Source organism: Dipodomys merriami, unplaced genomic scaffold, assembly GCF_024711535.1.
Source record: "Dipodomys merriami isolate MVZ:Mamm:240054 unplaced genomic scaffold, mDipMer1.0.p SCAF_27, whole genome shotgun sequence".
Lineage (NCBI taxonomy): Eukaryota > Metazoa > Chordata > Mammalia > Rodentia > Heteromyidae > Dipodomys > Dipodomys merriami.
The window spans coordinates 17,668,761-17,687,822 of record NW_027204159.1 but is presented as its reverse complement, the minus strand read 5'-3'; the positions used below and the strand labels follow the sequence as shown (position 1 = coordinate 17,687,822).

General features: G+C 42.2%; 1 protein-coding gene across 2 annotated transcripts; it reads left to right on the top strand.

Moving 5' to 3' along the window:
• The first annotated feature begins 4,554 nt into the window (after nt 1-4,554).
• Nucleotides 4,555-18,811, top strand: Rbm22 (RNA binding motif protein 22). 2 transcript variants are annotated; one of them, XR_011375323.1, is made up of 12 exons: nt 4,555-4,657; nt 5,019-5,072; nt 6,258-6,287; nt 9,421-9,553; nt 11,825-11,925; nt 12,067-12,239; nt 13,344-13,544; nt 15,310-15,474; nt 16,181-16,269; nt 16,445-16,576; nt 17,435-17,618; nt 18,487-18,811. XR_011375323.1 is itself a non-coding variant. In XM_070036416.1 (11 exons), exons 1-11 carry the CDS (start codon nt 4,604-4,606, stop codon nt 17,563-17,565), a joined length of 1,263 nt encoding a protein of 420 aa, XP_069892517.1. In that variant the 5' UTR covers nt 4,555-4,603; the 3' UTR covers nt 17,566-18,811. The 2 variants fall into 2 exon arrangements, 1 of the variants encoding a protein (XP_069892517.1); XM_070036416.1 differs by having other exon boundaries at nt 17,435-18,811.
• The last annotated feature ends 251 nt before the right edge of the window (nt 18,812-19,062 follow it).

Below are 19,062 nucleotides of genomic sequence, written 5' to 3'. Positions count from 1 at the left end.
GAAGAAGCCAGAAGTAGAGCTGTGGCTCAAGTAGTAATACAGTGGTAGTCTTGAGAAAAAAAAAAAAAAAAACTTAAGAGACAGTATCAGGGCCCTGAGTTCAAGCCCCAGGACCAGCACGCGCGCGCGTGCGCACACACACTGCACACACACACACTGCACACACACACTGCACACACACACTGCACACACACACACTGCACACACACGCACACACACACAGCACACACACACACACACTGCCTTTGTGTGTGTTTTTCTGACCAACTACTCCCTGTTAACTGCCCTTCCCTAATATATAGATTCCCTACCCCCTGTTGCTTCATTTTACCTCCACAGCACTTGTCATCATTTCTTCCCATCCAACTTACTGTACATTTTATTTTCTGAGTGATCATTCTAGAACATAAGCTTTTTTGTGGGGTAGGCATATTTTATCCCTACTTCTGGTGGTACTATGGGTTAAACCCAGGGCCTCCTGCTTGCTGGGCAAGTATTCCATCACTTGAGACACATGCCTAGCTTTTATTTATTAGTTTGTTTAGAATTATAGCATCTTACTAACTGCACACATTAGCCTCAAACTTAAAATCCTACATCCAGGCTGGGAAGGTGGCTCAGTGGTAGAGCGCTTGCCTTGCATGCCTGAGGCCCTGAGTTCAATTCCTCCGCACCACATAAACAAAAAGAAAAAAAGCCGGAAGTGGCACTGTGGCTCAAGTGGTAGAGGGCTAGCCTTGAGCTGAAGAGCTGAGGGACAGTGCCCAGGCCCAGAGTTCAGGCCCCACAACTGACCAAAAAAAAAAAAAAAATCCTACATCCACTTTCCAAGTAGCTGGGATATGCCCCATCACACAGCTGGTGTGTGCCCCCATGCCTAGCTTGTTTTTACATTGCTATATCTGCCAAACTCACAACCATGTCTGGCAAATAATAGGCTCCCTATCTTTGTTGAATAAGTTCACATTCACATCCTTTTCCTTTACATACTTGTTGATTTTTTTCTACCCTGGGGCTTGAACTTGAGACCTTGGTGCCATCCCTGAGCTCTTTTGCTCAATACTATCATTCTACCACTTGGAGCCACAGTGCCACTTCTGGTTTTCTGGTGGCTAAGTGAAGATAAGAATCTCAGGGACTTTTCTACCTGAGCTGGTTTTGAACTGTGACCTTTAGATCTCATGTTGATATTTTCAATAGTTCTTTTAGAACATAAAGTGCTTCACATCAAAACTGAGTGGAAGGCATAGAGATTTTCTGTTTGCTCCTTGCTTCTACACATGTAGTGCCTCACTCCAACCATCAACATGCCATAGATAGCAGCATATCACTTGCTACTGCCACATTACTAGCCACAGCCCATAGTTTAATTATTCATAACTGTTGTATACTTCTCAGATGGGAAATGCTCCTTGATAAAACCAGAGACAAGTAAAATTTAACTGGTACATGAAAAGAGGGAAAGAATACTAAAAATAATTCCTAAAGCCTAGTAGATCTAGTAGGATCTACTAAAGCCTGAAACTGAATTGAATTATAACAGAACCTTTCATTCCTCCTCTATTACAGACTAGCAAGCAGCTAGTAACAAATACAAGTTGCTAGAGGATGTGGAAGGTACAGAAAGAGACTGACTTCACTGTGCAGATATGCGGGACAGGTATAAACTGAAGGTGAACCATGAATATTTGAGAAAGGTTTTTTAGCCCCAACCTAATGCCCAAAACAATGTGAGAATATAGTATATTTGAGATGCATTAAAGACAATCATGGCAGTAACAGACCCCAGCTTAATTCCCCCATGCAGTGGGTTTAGTAAAGCATAACACCATCATAAGCCCAGAAGCTTCCATAGGGGACAGGACACAAATGAGTAGTTGCTATGTACTTAGAGTAAGGAAGGCAAATTGTCTGTTGGCACAAGAGAACTTCTTTGAGATGATGGAAATATTCTATAGATATGGAGAACTTATGCAAAAATTCCTGGTAACTAAAAAGTAAAATTTGTGTGTGTGCACGTGTGCACTCACACTTGCACTTGTACACCATGACTGGGGTTTGCACTTAGGCCTATCAGTCTCAGTTGGCTTTCTCTGCTTAAGGCTGTCACTCTTCCATTTGAGCCACACCTCCACTACTGACTTTTTGCTAATTAATTGGAGATAAGCGTCTCATGGGACTTTTCTGCCCAGGATAGCTTTGAACATTGACCCTCAGATCTCTGAATAGCTTGGATTACAAGTGTGAATCACCTGTTCTCAGCTTTAAAATTCTTAACTATTTGCAAAGTATGCTTTATATAAATTTATTTAATGAGACATTTTAAAGAAATATATTAAGAAGTTTGATGATAGGTCAAATATGAAAGTAATGTTAGAATGAAATTCTTAAAATATTGGCAGTGTTATTGGGGTTTTACAAAGATGTGTTATTCCATAAGACTCTTTCTTTGTCAGGTTAAAAAAATCTTCATTTTGGACTGTCTGGCTTTATCATTTTTTAGATTTCCAACCAAAAGGAGGTAACTGAATTTCTCTAAACTTCAATTTCCATTTTTCTTTTCCCCATGCAGGTACTGAGGCTTGAATTCAAGACCAGAGGGGCGGGGTGGGGGGGAGCGGGCACAGAGTTGGTCCTAGGACTTAAACTTGGGGCCTGGACACTATCCCTGAGCTTCTTTTGCTCAAAGAGTATGTCACCACACAAAAATGAGGTTTGGCGGTTTTCCTTTTAACGGTAGAAACTCTTCACCTAGGATCCTTGACTTTAATTATAGAATAAGGATTTCTGGACAAGTCACAATGGTAAGAAAATTTGCTGGAGTTTGCAGGCAAGCAGACAGACAGAAGGGCAAGGGCACAGGCCAGCAGAGTATGGGTATTCTCTGGGGAGACAGTGGGAGAGAGACACACACACAGCTCCTTGGGCTTTTGGGGTATTTACAGGGTAAAGCAGGGGTCTGGCTTCAAAGCTGTATAAAAATAGGTGCTTTGTCTTTGCTCTAACCACACCTGGTTTTACTTTCAGAGGTTCCAGGTAAGAATGCATCCTGCTATAAAACAACTTTATCCTTGAGAGGATAGGAAGATAGGAGGTACTCTCCTATCTGCACTTTGGGGCAGGAAGTGGCTTAAGTTTGGAGGAGCATTTTTCTCAGGAAGGCATACATCCTGTCTTGGGATGCGTTATGTTCACTCTCTTTAAAGCAAAGATGGCACTTTTGTATTTCTAAATACCAGGTTTCTGGAGTTGCCTTCCCCAGGCCTCCATTTCCTTAAGTTATCCTTTTTCATTTTCCTCTAAATGACTTTATTCCCTCAATCTTAAGGGGTGTAAATGAAGGTATGTCTCCTGTATTTGCTGTAAATTTACCACACCTCATTTTTCCCTAGTCTGTGCAGCTTCAGATAGAGCACTATTACTTGAGACACGGTTCCATTTACAGCCTTTTGGGGGGGGGGGGGGAGGTGGTAGTTTACTGGAGATAAAGGGTCTCACCGACTTTCCTTCTTGGGGCTGGCTCAGATCTCAGCCTCCTGAGTAGCTAGGGGATTACAAAATGTGCGCACCCACCTCTTCCTAAACTCCGTTCAGACGCCTCCATTCTGATTTTAGCTTGTTAATTGGATTAGTCTCAGGGACTTTCACCCCTCAACTGCCTGCCTTGAGGCTGTAATCCTCACATCTCTTCCTCCTGAGTAGATAGGATTACTTGTAAGAGCCACCCCAGGATTACTTGTATGAGTCATCCCAGCTTTGGCCAAGGTACATTGTATTCATAAACTGCTTTGTTGAATGGCAACTTTTTTTGTTTGTTTGTTTTTTGGTCGGTCCTGGGTCTGAACTCTGGGCCTGGGCACCGTCCCTCAGCTCTCCAGCTCAAGATCACTTGAGCCACAGTGCCACTTCTGGCTTTTTCTGCCTATGTGGTGCTGAGGAGTCGAACCCAGGGCGTCAGGCATGCAAGGCAAGTACTCTACCACTGAGCCACCTTCCCAGCCCGAATGGCAACTTTTTTTACAACTACTTAAAGATAATTTTAAACAATTTTAAGAGGGTTCCACATACTTGCCTAGGGCTTAGGGTTGTCATTTGAGGAAAAAAGGATGCTGCCTTGAATGTGAATTTGGTAGAATCCTCTATGGTATAATTTGCATAGTAAACACACTTATGCTGGAGGGAAAAGCATTTTTTAATTGGAATTCAAGTACATGTTTTGTCAATCTTAGAAAATTAAGAATTAGGTGAGACTAGTGACTGGCGCCGCAAGCCGTCTGCCAGCGTTTGGCACAATAAGCGCTTAGTTGGAGTGAGCACTGGTTTACCCGCAGCTCCCCAGTCATTACTAGTCCCTTTATTCTTTCGCAAGATTTTTAAATAAACCATTTATACTGGTGAAGAGCCCCAAACTGACAAACTGCGCATGCGCAAGAGTCCCCTGGGCGAGAGGAACGTCGTAACGCACGCGCGAGGCCCCGCCCCGGAGAGGGACCCGACGCATAAATAAGACGTCAAGCGACCCGGCGCCCGACGCAGGTCCTCACGGGATTGTGGCGGTCCGCGGTCCCCACTCGGAAGCTCCGGCCGCCCCGGGACTCTCAAGATGGCGACCTCTCTGGGTTCCAACACCTACAACAGGCAGAATTGGGAGGATGCGGTGAGTATGCCCGCGGGCGATGGCGGCAGGGTGCAGCGAAGCCGGGCCCTCCGCGGGCTCGCGGCCCGGCGCGGCGGGAGCGAGGGCTGGAGGGCGGCCTGCGGCGGCTCAGGAAACGAGGCCCAGCGGGGCCTAGCTCCGGCCTGGGGCCCAGCCTTTTCGGCCCTCTAACCTTGGCCGGCGGGGTTTTCCCCCCCCTGCCTGCCGGAAGTGCAGGCCGCGCCGCCCCCGCGACCCAGCCCGCGCTGGGCCCGGGGTTCCTGCCTGCCTGTTCCTCCCCGCCCTCCCCTCGTGGCCGGGAGAATGACCGAGGCCTCGGGGGCCTCAGCTCGGCCCTCACGGCATTTACCGTTTTCCCCAGGACTTTCCCATTCTGTGCCAGACGTGTCTTGGAGAAAACCCATACATCCGAATGGTGAGTGATAGCAAGTGAAAACGAAGGTTACTGTTCATCTTCTGTTCATGCTGTGGTGCTTCCCGCCGTCTGTCAAATGTTTCTCCTCGCCCTTAGGAAAAATGACTCTTACGAACCCAAAGATCCGGGGAATTTGCAAAGAACTGCCATGCTTACTGTCTCGCTTAAAATTGTATCGATAATCCTGTAATGTAACAGCTAATCTTTGTCAAGCGTTTACCTAGAATGCAGACCTACTGGCCAGAAGTTGACCGAGTTTATATCTTTATGTCACAAAGAGTAAAACTAGAATTTAAATTCAGATAGTCAAACTCCAAGGACTTCAAGTTAGGAGAGCCAGCAATTATTTTATTTTTTTTGGTTGGTCGTGTGGCTTGAACTGAGCCTGGGCACTGTCCCTCAGGCTCTTGAGCCCAAGGCTAGCACTCTGCCACTTGAGCCACAGTGCCCCTTACAGTTTTCTGGTTGTTAATTGGAGGTAAAATTCTCGTGGACTTTACTGCCCAAGCTGGCTTTGAACTGTGATCCTCAGATCTCAGCCTCCTGAGTAGCTAGGATTATAGGCATAAGCCATTGGCACCTGGCTAGATTGATTCCTGATCACATCTTTTCAGCCACTGCACCTTTTATATACTAAAGTATATGCTATCCTTCAGAATCCTATGACAGTGATTAGGTTAGCTACATAGCAGTCATTCTCCGAGATAATGATTTGCTGGTATATTCAAAATGTTTGACGAACTTTGGGGGAACAGAATATTTAATGTACAGGGTATCAGCACAGGGTGGGATGAGGCTAAAATAGTTACCTACTGAACAAACTGTCAAGGGGACTGCCCATAACTTCATCATTCTTGATTTGAGGACTATGGAAACTGTTAGGAATTTAGGTTCTTAGGAGCCAGCCTAAGAGTTTTTACTGTGTAAAGATACCTGTTAATTATATCTGTAAACTTTTGAGAAAGTATAACTCATAGTATGTTTAATTACCTATATCAGGAATAAATGTCCCGTTCCATCCCACCCTTAAAGTAGGTTGCTTAATTGTGGTTTGGTTTGATGAGGTTTGTGTTTTCTTTAGAATGTCAGGGATCTCAAGACAAATCCCTAGATAGTATGGTTAGGGGAAAAAAAAGAGACATCTGGGTATTTTCTTCCTGTAACTCCAGTTCTCTTCTATTTCAGACCAAAGAAAAATATGGGAAAGAATGCAAAGTAAGTATGTCTGCTAAGAAGGATAGTAGGCCCTTGGTATTTGCAGGTTTAAGGTTCCAAGGAGACTATGGTTGAGGGAAAACCATGAATGTTAATGATACATGGAGTTCAGTACTTTACTGAGTTAATACTTGATTCATTTATCTGATGATTTCACCCAACTTCTGCAAAAGACATTCTCTTGGGAATGGGAAGTTGGCTCATGTTAGAGTGCTTGCTTTGCATGCATGAGGCCCTGGGTTTGATTCCTCAGCACCACATAAGCAGAAAAAAGCCAGAAGTGGCACTGTGGCTCAAGTGGTAGGACACTAGCCTTGAGCTGAAGAGCTGAGAGACAGCGCCCAGGCCCAGAGTTCAGCTCCCAGGACCAAAAAAAACAAAAGACATTCTCTCATTCAACAAATCTAAGATTTTTACTTTATCATTTAAATTAAACACATTACGTGCCCTTTTTGACTTGGAAGGATTACTATAATTTTATTTTGTGTTTTAGGCACAATTTGCTAATATGCAATAAGGCATATTTTCACAGCATTAAGGGCAAGGAAAAAAATCAGAGGCTCAAAAAGTTACACAATGATAACTCTGGATTAACTGAGCACTTCTGAGCTGTATGTGCAAGTTAAACATTTTTAGTTTTGATATTTCATGGATTTCTTTTAACCATATATGGTTAACCATGTACAATAAGTCACAAGTAAGGTGGGCTTAGTATAATAATTTTCCGTTTTAAAGCAGTATGGAGGTTCCTCAAAAGACTCCACATAGAGCTCCCCTATGACCCAGCAATCCCACTTTTGGGCATTTACCCAAATGATCACAAACAAGACCATACTAAAGCTACCAGGACAACTATGTTTATTGCAGCATTATTTACCATAGCTAAGATATGGAACCAACCCAGATGCCCCTCAGTAGATGAATGGATCAAGAAAATGTGGTATATATACACAGTGGAATTCTATGCCTCCATCAGAAAGAATGGCATTGCCCCATTTGTTAGGAAATGGAAAAACTTGGAAAAAATTATATTAAGTGAAGTAAGCCAGGCCCAAAGAAACATAGGTCCCATGGTTTCCCTTATTTGCAATATCTAGTATATGTATGAGTCAAGTGGAAAAGGTCAGATAATGTGATCTCAGGAAAATGAACCCTTAGATATGTATTTTAATGTTTTTTTCTTTCATGCATGTGTTTCTAACACATTTATAAGATTATCTCTTTGTTGCTTTGTATGTCCCTCCCCCACAGTATAACCCCTGCTTTCACTATATTTGATGTCAGTATAACTTGTGGAGGAGATGGGGAAAAACCAGTTGTTTAAGGATACAGGTGGACCTGTTGCAACAATGAGAAGTACAAGTTGTCATGTCCAAAACGAGCTTTACAACGTTGGTGCGGGGTGGTGGGGGAGAAGGGGGGGAAGGAGAAGGATTGGGGGGGGGGAGGCTGGGAAGGGATGTAAAGGGTAAACCAAAGGAGGAGGGTGCAATGCTTGGTAAGAAATGTACGCATTATCCTGCCCATGTAATTGTAACCCCTCTGTACAGTATGTTCACAAATAAAATAAAATAAAATTAAATTTTAAAAAATAAAAATAAATGAAGTAAGCCAGGCCCAAAGAAACATAGGTCCCATGGTTTCCCTTAGTTGCAATAACTAGTATATGTCTGAGTCAAGCAGAAAAGGTCAGATAAGCTGAAGTTATGGGAATAAACCCCAAGATAAGTATTCAAATTTTTTTTTATGCAATTGTTTCTAACATATTTATAAGATGATTTCTATGTTGCCTTTTTTTTGGGGGGGGGGGGGTCCGGTCATGTGGCCTGAACTCTGGGCCTGGGCACTGTCCCTCAGCTCTTCAGTTCAAGGCTAGCACTCTACCACTTGAGCCACAGTGCCACTTCCGGCTTTTTTCTTATGTGGTGCTGAGGAATCGAACCCAGGGCCTCGAGCATGCAAGGCAAGTGCTCTACCACTGAGCCACCTTCCCAGCCCTTCTATGTTGCTTTGTATGTCCCTCCCCCACGGTATAACCCCTGCTTTCACTGTATTTGATATTGGTATAATTTGTGGAGGGGAAGGGCAAAAACAAATCGTTTAACTAGGGATACAGGTGGACCCATTGCAACAATGAGATGTACAAGTTGTTATGTCGAAAAACAACTTTACAACTTTGGTGGGGGGGGATTGGATGGGGGGAGTATGGGAAGGGGAAACAAAGAGGAGGCAACAATGCTTGATAAGAAATGTACTTGTTATCTTGCCCATGTACTTATAACCCCTCTGTACAGTATTCTCACAATAAAAATAATAATTTTCCGTTTTATCTACAAATTACCTTTCCACTTAATAAACCTTGAGGTCTTCCAATGAAAGTCAGTGCTATAAGCTTTCATATATCATTGTTAAATTCATTGACTGCTAACTATTTAGTGTAGAGTGTTAAGTATAAAGCTTCTTAACGTGGTAGGAATTGCATTAAACACCCTGAGTTTGTATAATAAGCATCATAGGACAGTGCACATGAGCATTTCAGTTGAGGTCGAAATTCATAACTGTCATAAGGTCCTAAACAGATTATGTAGTTCCTGCTTTCCCTCTCTTTACCCCAAAGAGGTAATGGAACAGATTATTAATGGTGCTTACCTCTCAAATGGGAGGAGTTTGATTTTCTTTTTTTTTGGTCAGTCAAGGGTTTGACCTCTGGGTAGGCCTGGGCGCTGCTCCTGAGCTCTTCAGCTCAAGGCAAGCACTCTACCATTTTAGCCACAGTGCCACTTGAGGTTTTCTGGTGGTTAATTGGAAATAAGAGTCTGATGGACTTTCCTGCCTGGGCTGGCTTTGAACCATGATCCTCAGATCTCCTGAGTAGCTAAGATTACAGGTGTAAGCCACCAGTGCTCGACTTTGACATTTTGAATATTGCATTTCTTTACAAGTTTTTAACTACTCGGGAAGGGTACTGTAAATTTGACTGAAATATCAGATGGCATTTAGACAAGGTGATTGTCTAAGTTTTCTAAACCCTAGATTCAGAGATCCTGTCTGAAATTTCTCATTATTATATTAAAACTGGATTGATCATCCAGGTGCCTGGCTCTTAACACTCTGGCTCTTGCTGTATATTCAGATTTGTGCCAGGCCATTCACAGTGTTTCGCTGGTGCCCTGGAGTCCGCATGCGCTTCAAGAAGACTGAAGTATGCCAGACCTGCAGTAAATTGAAGAATGTTTGTCAGACCTGCCTTTTAGACCTTGAGTATGGTATGTTTGCCATGTCTGATGAATCGCAAAGTGTCTAGGTACTTTAAACAATCTAGTCTTTTGATTTCCCACTTCTCTTCCTGTCTGGTTCTGATCCCACCTCAGAATGTCTGCTTTGGTTTGCTTTTCATAAGTAGGCTGTTTTAGAGTCTTCCTGAGTAATAGTAGGAACTTAAATAGCAATTGGGGAATAATTACATCTAGCTTATAACTCTTATCTCTGTGGTCACAGTGAGGTAAATGGCATCAGTGCTATGATAGATAATCTCCTTGTCTTAGGCATTTTTTTTTTTTTTGCACCAAAACTTTTTCCACAATCTTGACCAGAAGTTCCTGGTCTAACTATGCTTTAGACTTGTCTCAACTGTGTGATTAAACTATTGCTATTGATTTAGAGCAACTTTGGGGAAATGATTTTAACTATAGGTGACTTTGAAAAAATTAATTTATCAAGGATTTCTATATAATAAAAGGGAAAATGTCTAAGTGTATCTATGTTAAGTTCAGAAAGTTACTTTGCTAATCAAAGTCCAAGCTACATATTGCTTATTATATATTTGTTTAGGAGAATTCTGGTCCTGAAGTACAGTGACACTATATCATCACAACTAAAAATCTCTTAAAATAATCATCAGTATATATATATGAAAATGGGAACTAGAAGAATTGAAGAAAGCCAGGTACCGGTTGCTCATGCCTGTAATCCTAGCTACTCAGGAGGCTGAGATCTAAGGATAGGGGTTCAAAGCCCACCCGAGGCAGAAAAGTCCCCGTGAGATTCTTATCAAAAACCAGAAGTGGTACTGTGACTCAAGGGTGCTAGCCTTGACCACAAAGAGGCTCAGGGATAGTGTCTAGGCCCTGAGTTCAAGCCCCACAACCAACAAAAGAAAAAGAAAAATTGAAGGTATGAGTAGGGTTAGGAGAATTGAGGAAGAATAATGAAAGGAGGTGACATTGATCAGGATGAAGAATTATGCTCATCAATTGACCTACTCATCATTTGAATTGAAATCAATGTTGAATTGAAACCCTTTTGTAAAACTAGTTAAAGATAAATTTGTTTTAATTTAAAAAGCATTTTAAAAATTAAGACTCCTAGAAGCTGGGTGCTGGTGGCTCACACCTGTAATCCTAGCTACTCAGAATGCAGAGATACAAGGATTGCAGTTCAAAGCAAGCCCTGGCAGAAAAGTCTGTGAGACCCTTATTTCCAGTTAGCCACCAGAAAACCAGAAGTGGCAATGTGACTTAAATTGGTAGAGTACTAGGTAGAGCACTAGCCTTGAGCTGAAGAGCTGAGGGACAGCTCCCAGGCCCAGAGTTTAAGCCCCATGACCAACAACAACAACAACAAAAAAATACTTCTGGGGCTAAGAATGTGGCTTAGTGGTAGAGTGCTTGCCTAGCATGCAAGAAGCCCTGGATTTGATTCCTTAGTACTACATAAATAGAGAAAGCCGGAAGTAGCACTGGAACTCAAGTGGTAGAGTGCTATCTCTGAGCAAAATAAGATCAGGGACAGTGCCCAGGCCCTGAGTTCAAGCCCCAGGACTGGCAAAAAAAAAAAAAAAAAAAAAAAAGGGCTGGGAAGGTGGCTTAGTGGTAGAGTGCTTGCCTTGCATGCCTGAGGCCCTGGGTTCGATTCCTCAGCACCACATAAGCAGAAATAGCCAGAAGTGGCACTGTGGCTCAAGTGGTAGAGCACTAGCCTTGAGCTAAAGAGCTGAGGGACAGCACGCAGCCTAGAGTTCAGGTCCCACAATTGACAAAAAAAAGTAGCACTGTCAATGAGTTAACTTTGGAAGTGGCGCTGTAGCTGAAGTGGTAGAGCGCTAGCCTTGAGCTGAAGAGCTGAGGGACAGCGCTCAGGCCCAGAGTTCAAGCCTCACAACCGACAAAAAAAAAAAAAATGTTGTACAAAAAATAAAATCAAAACTCCTAAAAACTTTACATTTATTTTTAAATGAATTATGGTACAGTCAGCATAATATACATTGCTAATTTATAAGTCAAATTTGACTATGACCAAAGCTTATTTATTTAAAAGATTTTCTGGAACATTCACTTAATTAAATTTCAGTAATTTGGGCAATTTCTTAGAATTCTGTGTAGCAGTAGTCTACATAGCCTGATGATGCTGAAGAGTTGTCAAGTGTCTGGTGCCAAGTGAAAAGAGAAGAACAGGATGTATTCCCTTCTGTGTGCGTATTTAGTACAGATATAGTTTTAAATGTATTTGAGGTATTTTTCTCCATTTCTTTGTGCCAGGCTTGCCCATCCAGGTCCGTGATGCAGGATTGTCTTTTAAAGATGACATGCCAAAGTCAGATGTCAACAAAGAATACTATACACAGAATATGGAGAGAGAAGTATGCTGCTACTTGTTTAATGTTACATGGGTGGGGAGGTAGGGGGAGTTGTTGGGTTTGTTTTGTTGAGGATTGGTAATTAACGTATTTTGGAATTGGGTAAAATTCCTGATGAATTGAAGGTCTGTATATTTTATATAGATCTCTAACTCTGATGGAACACGGCCAGTTGGCATGCTGGGGAAAGCCACATCTACCAGTGACATGCTGCTCAAACTGGCCCGGACCACACCCTACTACAAAAGGAATCGGCCCCACATTTGCTCCTTCTGGGTGAAAGGAGAGTGTAAGAGAGGAGAAGAATGTCCATACAGGCAAGAGCTGAGCCATACTTTCAGTATTTGCTTTCATGTGATTAGTCATCTTACTACCTTAAGCCAGGGGTGAAGCATGTCCTTTTATGGTCCTATGGACCAGCCCACAAAATTATTTGTTATATGATGAAACAGACATGGGCTTCTTCTCATAAGCTGTGCCTGCAGCTGAATTGATAATTTTGTATAAGGGTCTAAATGGTCCTTAACAGAGAAAAAGTTAGAAGAGCTTTAATTAAACCATACTTTGTATTTAAGAGTGAGCCTTAGGAAACTAAACTCTGTGGCATGTAATGTAGATGCTGTCCTAAAGTTTCTGCCTGAGAAATAAGTCCTCACTTTCATCCTACAAATGGTTTGAATCTCAATGTATTGTTGATGTCAAAATGAGGCCAAACTTCTCTGAAGGTTGTGTGTGTTTCAGTCAAGACTTGGCAAACATCTGGTTTCAGAATTCTTTTTTTTTTTTGGGGGGGGGGGGGAGTCCGGTCGTGGGGCCTGAACTCTGGGCTTGGGCGCTGTCCCTCAGCTCTTCAGCTCAAGGCTAGCACTCTACCACTTGAGCCACAGCACCACTTGTGGCTTTTTTTTCTTTTTGCTTATGTGGTTCTGAGGAATCGAACCCAGGGCCTCAGGCATGCAAGGCAAGCACTCTACCACTGAGCCTCCTTCCCAGCCCCTCAGAATTCTTAACCTAGTCACTAACTGACTAGGTTAGGAAAACCAAACAAATAATATATGTCCTTTTCACTAGTTCTAACCAGAGTCTCAGTGTAAAGCCAGACTTATGACTGAAGAGGGATAGCTGTATGTCCACCTTCTTTTGAGGTGGGTCATATCAGAATATATCTTTGTAAGGGAAGTTTTTCACCCTACATGGACCTTTAGATAGATTTTAGAAAGCTAGGAAGGCTTTGTGTAATCCAGTAAATCTCTTGATATTAGCCTTGTTTTGATAATAGTATTTTGGTGTAGAAATCGTTTCTTAATTCCAAAGACATCCAGGATATATGCTTGGTATTGTAAAATACCAAGCTAATATTGAATGATACAACAGATTGCCAACTTGGTTTCTCCTTCATTCATTGTTCTTTTGTGAATCAGGCACGAGAAGCCTACAGATCCAGATGATCCTCTTGCTGACCAGAACATTAAAGATCGGTATTATGGCATCAATGACCCTGTAGCAGATAAGCTTCTAAAGAGAGCTTCGACTATGCCTCGTCTGGACCCGCCTGAGGATAAGACTATCACAACACTTTATGTTGGTGGTTTGGGTGATACGATTACTGAGACAGATCTCAGGTGTGGTTCTAATTTCAGGAGTTCTTTTTGCTTTTAAATGATTTGAAACATTCATTTACTAAAACAAAGATAAATATGGTAACTTTAAGTGCAGTTTTCCTTAGGTAATCTTAACAGTCTATACTTATGCAGTCATACTGACTCGTATTTTTATAAAATTGTCCTTTATGATGTCAAAGCAATAATGTTTATCAAGAGTGCTTATCCATCCTTGCATGGGAGTAATAGAGTAATCAGTGCATGGGACCCTAATGGTCAGAATTAGAACAGCATGCATTCAAGAATGATTTATTATGTAGGGGAAGGAGAGAATGTTTTATTTTTTTTTTCTTTCTTCTGATACTGGAGCTTAAACTTGGAGCCTCATACTTAGCTTTTTCCTTTCACAGTGGACACCACTTGAACCATACCTACAGCCTGGCTTTTTTTATTGGTTAGTTGGAGTTGAGTCTCTTTAATTTTTGTGCCTGAACTGGCTTTAAACTGAATTCTCAGATCTCAGCCTCCTGAGTAGGATTACAGGCATGACCTACCAGTGCCTGGCTGTGATTCTGAAATTATGGATATAATTTCTTATGATTTTTTTTTCGTTGTTTGTGAAGCTTGAATTCTGGGCCTGGGCTTTTTTTTTTTAATTTGTCCTATGCTTGACAATTGTGACATCTGGGTTGATAATGGAAATTACCCTTCCAAAGAGAGATAAAGTGAACAAATTCCTAGCCTGTCTCCACTAAGCTCACTCTTGAGTGAGCTAGGTAATCACAAGAGGCCAGCAGGTTTTCTATGAAATGCTAGAAATTTCTAAATTAATTACAATTTTATACTTGTAATTCCAGCCACCCAGGAGGCAGAGATGGGAGGATCAAATTTGAGGCCAGTGCAGGCAAATGAGTTAATGGGACCCTATCTCAAAAACAAGCCAGCCATGATGGTACATCCCAGCTCTTTGGAAAGTTTAGTTAAGAGGTTAAGAGGATCAAGATCCAAGGCTGGTCCGAGCAAAAAGTGGGAGACCATGTCTGAAAAATCAGGCAAAAAGCTATAGTTGTGGCTCTAGGCTCTGAGTTCCAAAAACCAGTACAGCCTATAGAAAATGCTATGGAACAAAAATATTAGGTTTTGTGGGATGTTATGAAGTCTTTTTCACATATTAGCATTATTCTCTTTTAGCCTTAGTTTTTATTCCTTTTTTTTGTTGCTCTTGTTGTTTTGGTTTGTTTTTATGATGCTCAGACTGGATTACAGAGCCTCCCATATGCTAGGTGAGCTCTTTACCACTGAGCTAAGTCCCAGCCCATATACACCTGTTTAAATGTTTTTTGCATATAGCTGGGTATGGTGGTACACACTTGAAGTCGCAGCCACCTCAGAGGCTGGAGCAGGAGAATCATTGGCTCAAAGTCATGAGCTTGAGCTTATGAATGTAAGATTAGCCTGAGCAATATAGCAAGTCCCCATCACAAAACAAGAAAACACTCTTGGCACATGCACAGTAAGAGGTGTGGGCTTAATTGTCCTTAGGGAACCCACTAGAGCCCTCATTTCTCCACAGAAACAATGTTTAAGAGCCTTTATTTATTATTTTTCTATCTCATAAGAAGCAGCACTAATATTAGGGCAAGAAGAAGGAAAATACCCAGGAGGTCAGGCATGTAACCGTGGGGTCTATGTGCCTAATGGTGATTTAGAACAAGTCCATAGTGCCTTTTCAATCTCTGGACAAGTCTCAGTTGTTAACCTGTTTTTCTCTACCTATGTCCCATAGGAATCATTTCTACCAGTTTGGAGAGATCCGAACGATCACTGTGGTGCAGAGACAGCAGTGTGCTTTCATCCAGTTTGCCACAAGGCAGGCTGCAGAAGTGGCTGCTGAGAAATCCTTCAATAAGTTGATTGTCAATGGCCGCAGACTCAACGTAAAATGGGGAAGGTAAGAAAGGAACTTTCATATACCTAATTGAGATTTTCAAAAAACCATTTTGTTACCCTAGAGACTGGAAGCTTTTAGTAAACAGGCTTTATAATCAACAAGATTATTTTTAAAACAAGCTTTCTGTGATCCTTCTGTATGTAGTACATGATTCCTATGGATGTTAGAAAGTCCTGCTTTGGAAATGTATTTAGAGTTTTGCTGATGGTCTCCTTGGAAGGTTCATGGTGTTTCTGCACCTTCTTGTTATAATTGTTACTAGCTATTATAGGCCAAGTATAATGCCAGAGCATGAAAGGTGGATTTGAAGCAGACATTGATTGTCTAAGGGAGAAGATAAAATAGAAGAATGGCTATTTAAGTTGAAAATGGTTGATTGTATAAGAGAGGTAAAATGGCCTAAATTTCAAGTTCAAAGGGGAAGATGTTTCTAGCTTGGATCTGGGAGGAGCAGGCTAATAGCCTGTGCTTACTTTGTGCTGCATACATACAACATTGGTAGCAGTTCTAGCACATTTTGAGTGCAAATCCTTTTGCTTTCAAAACCTTGGCTTTAAGTCACTCTATAGTTTGACACTTGAGGAAAAGAATGTTTGCTGAAGAGAAGGCAAGGAGTAAAGGAACTGCATTTGGAAGATGGAGCAAACAGAGGTATGAGAAAAAATGGGACAGAGTGCTGACTTGTGTATTATATGTGTGTCTCCAGATCCCAAGCAGCCAGAGGAAAAGAGAAAGAGAAGGATGGAACCACAGACTCTGGTATCAAGCTAGAACCTGTACCTGGCCTGCCAGGAGGTGAGTACAGAGTCCCTGCTGACCTCAGAAGCCCAGTTTCCCTTGAGGTTTCTCTGTTAGGAGAAACCCTCCTCCCCACCCCGGGCACCTCCACCCCCTGCAGTAGCTCCTTTCTCCTAGCAGGGGCTAGAAACCTATCTTCCCCTCAGAGTACTGGTTATTATTTCTCCTCCAGCTCTTCCTCCTCCTCCTGCGGCAGAAGAAGAAGCCTCTGCCAACTACTTCAACTTGCCCCCAAGTGGTCCTCCAGCTGTGGTGAACATCGCCCTGCCACCACCCCCTGGAATTGCCCCGCCCCCACCCCCAGGTACTCCTGTCCTCCTTCCTGGCTCAGAAAAGTCATTGCCCTCTTGTCAAGGTAGACAGGCCCTCTGCACTTCTGTGGTGCTGGTGGTTGAGAGTCTTACTTCATATTGCTCCTGGCCTTCTAAAGAGAGGGCAGGCACTGGATTAAAAAAGATCTGAGTGCATCAGTATCCAAGTATCATGAGGGTTGGAGTTATCAAGAGTCCAGAGATCTGCCACCATCTGCTGTCCTAAACAGTCTGAACTGATGCCTTAGATCACTATGGCTCAGAATGTGCCTATGGGCAGATGTCATTTCACAAAACGTTTATTACCTAGCTTGTGCTAGGATGTAAATCAGCCATGGCCACTTCTTCCTTTAGAAAGTTGTATTTAAAAAACCCTATTTGGGGCTGGGAAGGTGGCTCAATGGTAGAGCGCTTGCCTTGCATGCTGGAGGCCCTGGGTTCGATTCCTCAGCACCACATAAGCAGAAAACACCAGATGTGGTACTGTGGCTCAAGTGGTAGAGCCCTAGCCTTGAGCTGAAGAGCTGAGGGACAAGCATCCAGGCCCAGAGTTCAGGCCCCACGACTGGACCCAAAAAAAAAAAAAAAAATTTCCATTTAGCAAAGGCTGAGATAACATAGCAGATGCCTTGAGTCTTGTGGAGTTTTTGGACTGAAGGAAAAGGTTTCTAAAACCAAGGAAATGATACAGGTAGATAATCGTAAGCAAATCCTGTGAACTGATATTTAGAATTCCACACATGTCAGCCTCGATTAATGTGTAGGTGCATTTGATCTTAGAAAGACATGTGGGTTTGAAAAGTTACCAAAGGAAGTGCAAGCCTAACAGATGTGTTCTCTCTTTTGTGTAGGTTTTGGGCCACACATGTTCCACCCAATGGGACCACCCCCTCCTTTCATGAGGGCTCCAGGACCAATCCACTACCCTTCTCAGGACCCTCAGAGGATGGGAGCGCATGCCGGAAAACACAGCAGCCCCTAGCACAGTATCACCACTCAGGGGTTCTATGGAAGAAAGGGCGCTTTGAAATCCCAGTAAATGAATCTTGGAATAAATATATTTTTCCTTTCTTTGTAGTTTCCATGGTAGCTGAATGTGTTCAGATACAGGCAGAGAATGACAGTCATGCTTTCCCTACATGTATTGAAAGGATCAGTGGACCTCAGATAAGCTGCCACGATCACAGCTAGTTACTACTATTACATTACTAAGAAAACTCAATGCCTTTCCTCGTAAACCTATATGTGGAACAAGCAGAAGGGCAAATTGGAATGTCCAAATGGATGATGGATGTTACCATCCCAATATGTTCATTTTGTATATTTTAGGGGAGGGAGGCAAAAATTGACCTGTGGTTAAAAACAAAAAAACTTTTGACCATTTTTAATGTCTATTGGGTATTTTCTTCTTCTTCTTCTTCTTTTTTTTTTTTTTGTTTTTTGTTGTTGTTGGTCATGGGGCTTGAACTCTGGGTTTGGACGCTGTCCCTCAGCTCTTCAGCTCAAAACTAGCGCTCTACTACTTGAGCCACAGTGCCACTATCCATTTTCTGGTGGTTTATTGGAGATAAGAGTTTCACGGACTTTCCTACCTGGGCTGGCTTTGAACCACGATCCTTCAGATCTCAGCCTCCTGAGTAGTTAGGATTACAGGTGTGAGCCATCAGCGTCCGGCTCTAGTGTTTTCTTTTTTATCATCTAAAAAAATACTAATCATTGTAGTGGCATAAGTGTGATTTAACTCTTTGGAAGTCACACCCTCAGAGGCAAGCAGAAACCAGCACCCCACACAGCCTAGATCTTTTCTTTCTCTCCTTTATTAATAAAGGAATCTGACAATTTTACCTCTTTGTGCCAACAGGAAAAGACAAAGTAAAAATTGCTTTTTATTCCTATCAATCAGATGGAAACACAAATTTTATGGAGCTGTGTATCACTGAAGAAAATGGTGCCTGAGATGAAACTGTTTTAAAGAACTTCCTATAAAACACTTTCTTTAACACATTGAAAAGAGAGCCTTGGAGTGTGTTTGAATGGAAGACTTGTGACCACAGCTGGAATCTGATCTTCAGCATTCACCTTCGTGTGTCTTCAGCGTCTCGTCATTCCCTGCTTCTGGACAGGGGACTCTGGTCTTAGAATGTTTGACTATAACTGAATTGTAGATGGTAAGGGAAATTTGATGTTGTATTTTTTGTTTTTAAATAATTAAAACGGGTCAATTTTCCAAATGTTGTTGGCTTATTTCTAGATTCCTGGATGTTTTCTTTTTAATTCTTCAGTAGTTGAACTTGAGGTCAGTGAAAGTTAAAAACAGGTTATATATAAATGTAGACTCTTGAGTTTTATTTTTATATCCATGCCATGTTGATAAAAATGCCTCCAACCTTTTTAGTCCTTATACGAGACTAAAGTAATGCACAGAACACAGGACCTAGCACAGATACCTCATAAATGGTAACCCAAATGTTATTCTTAC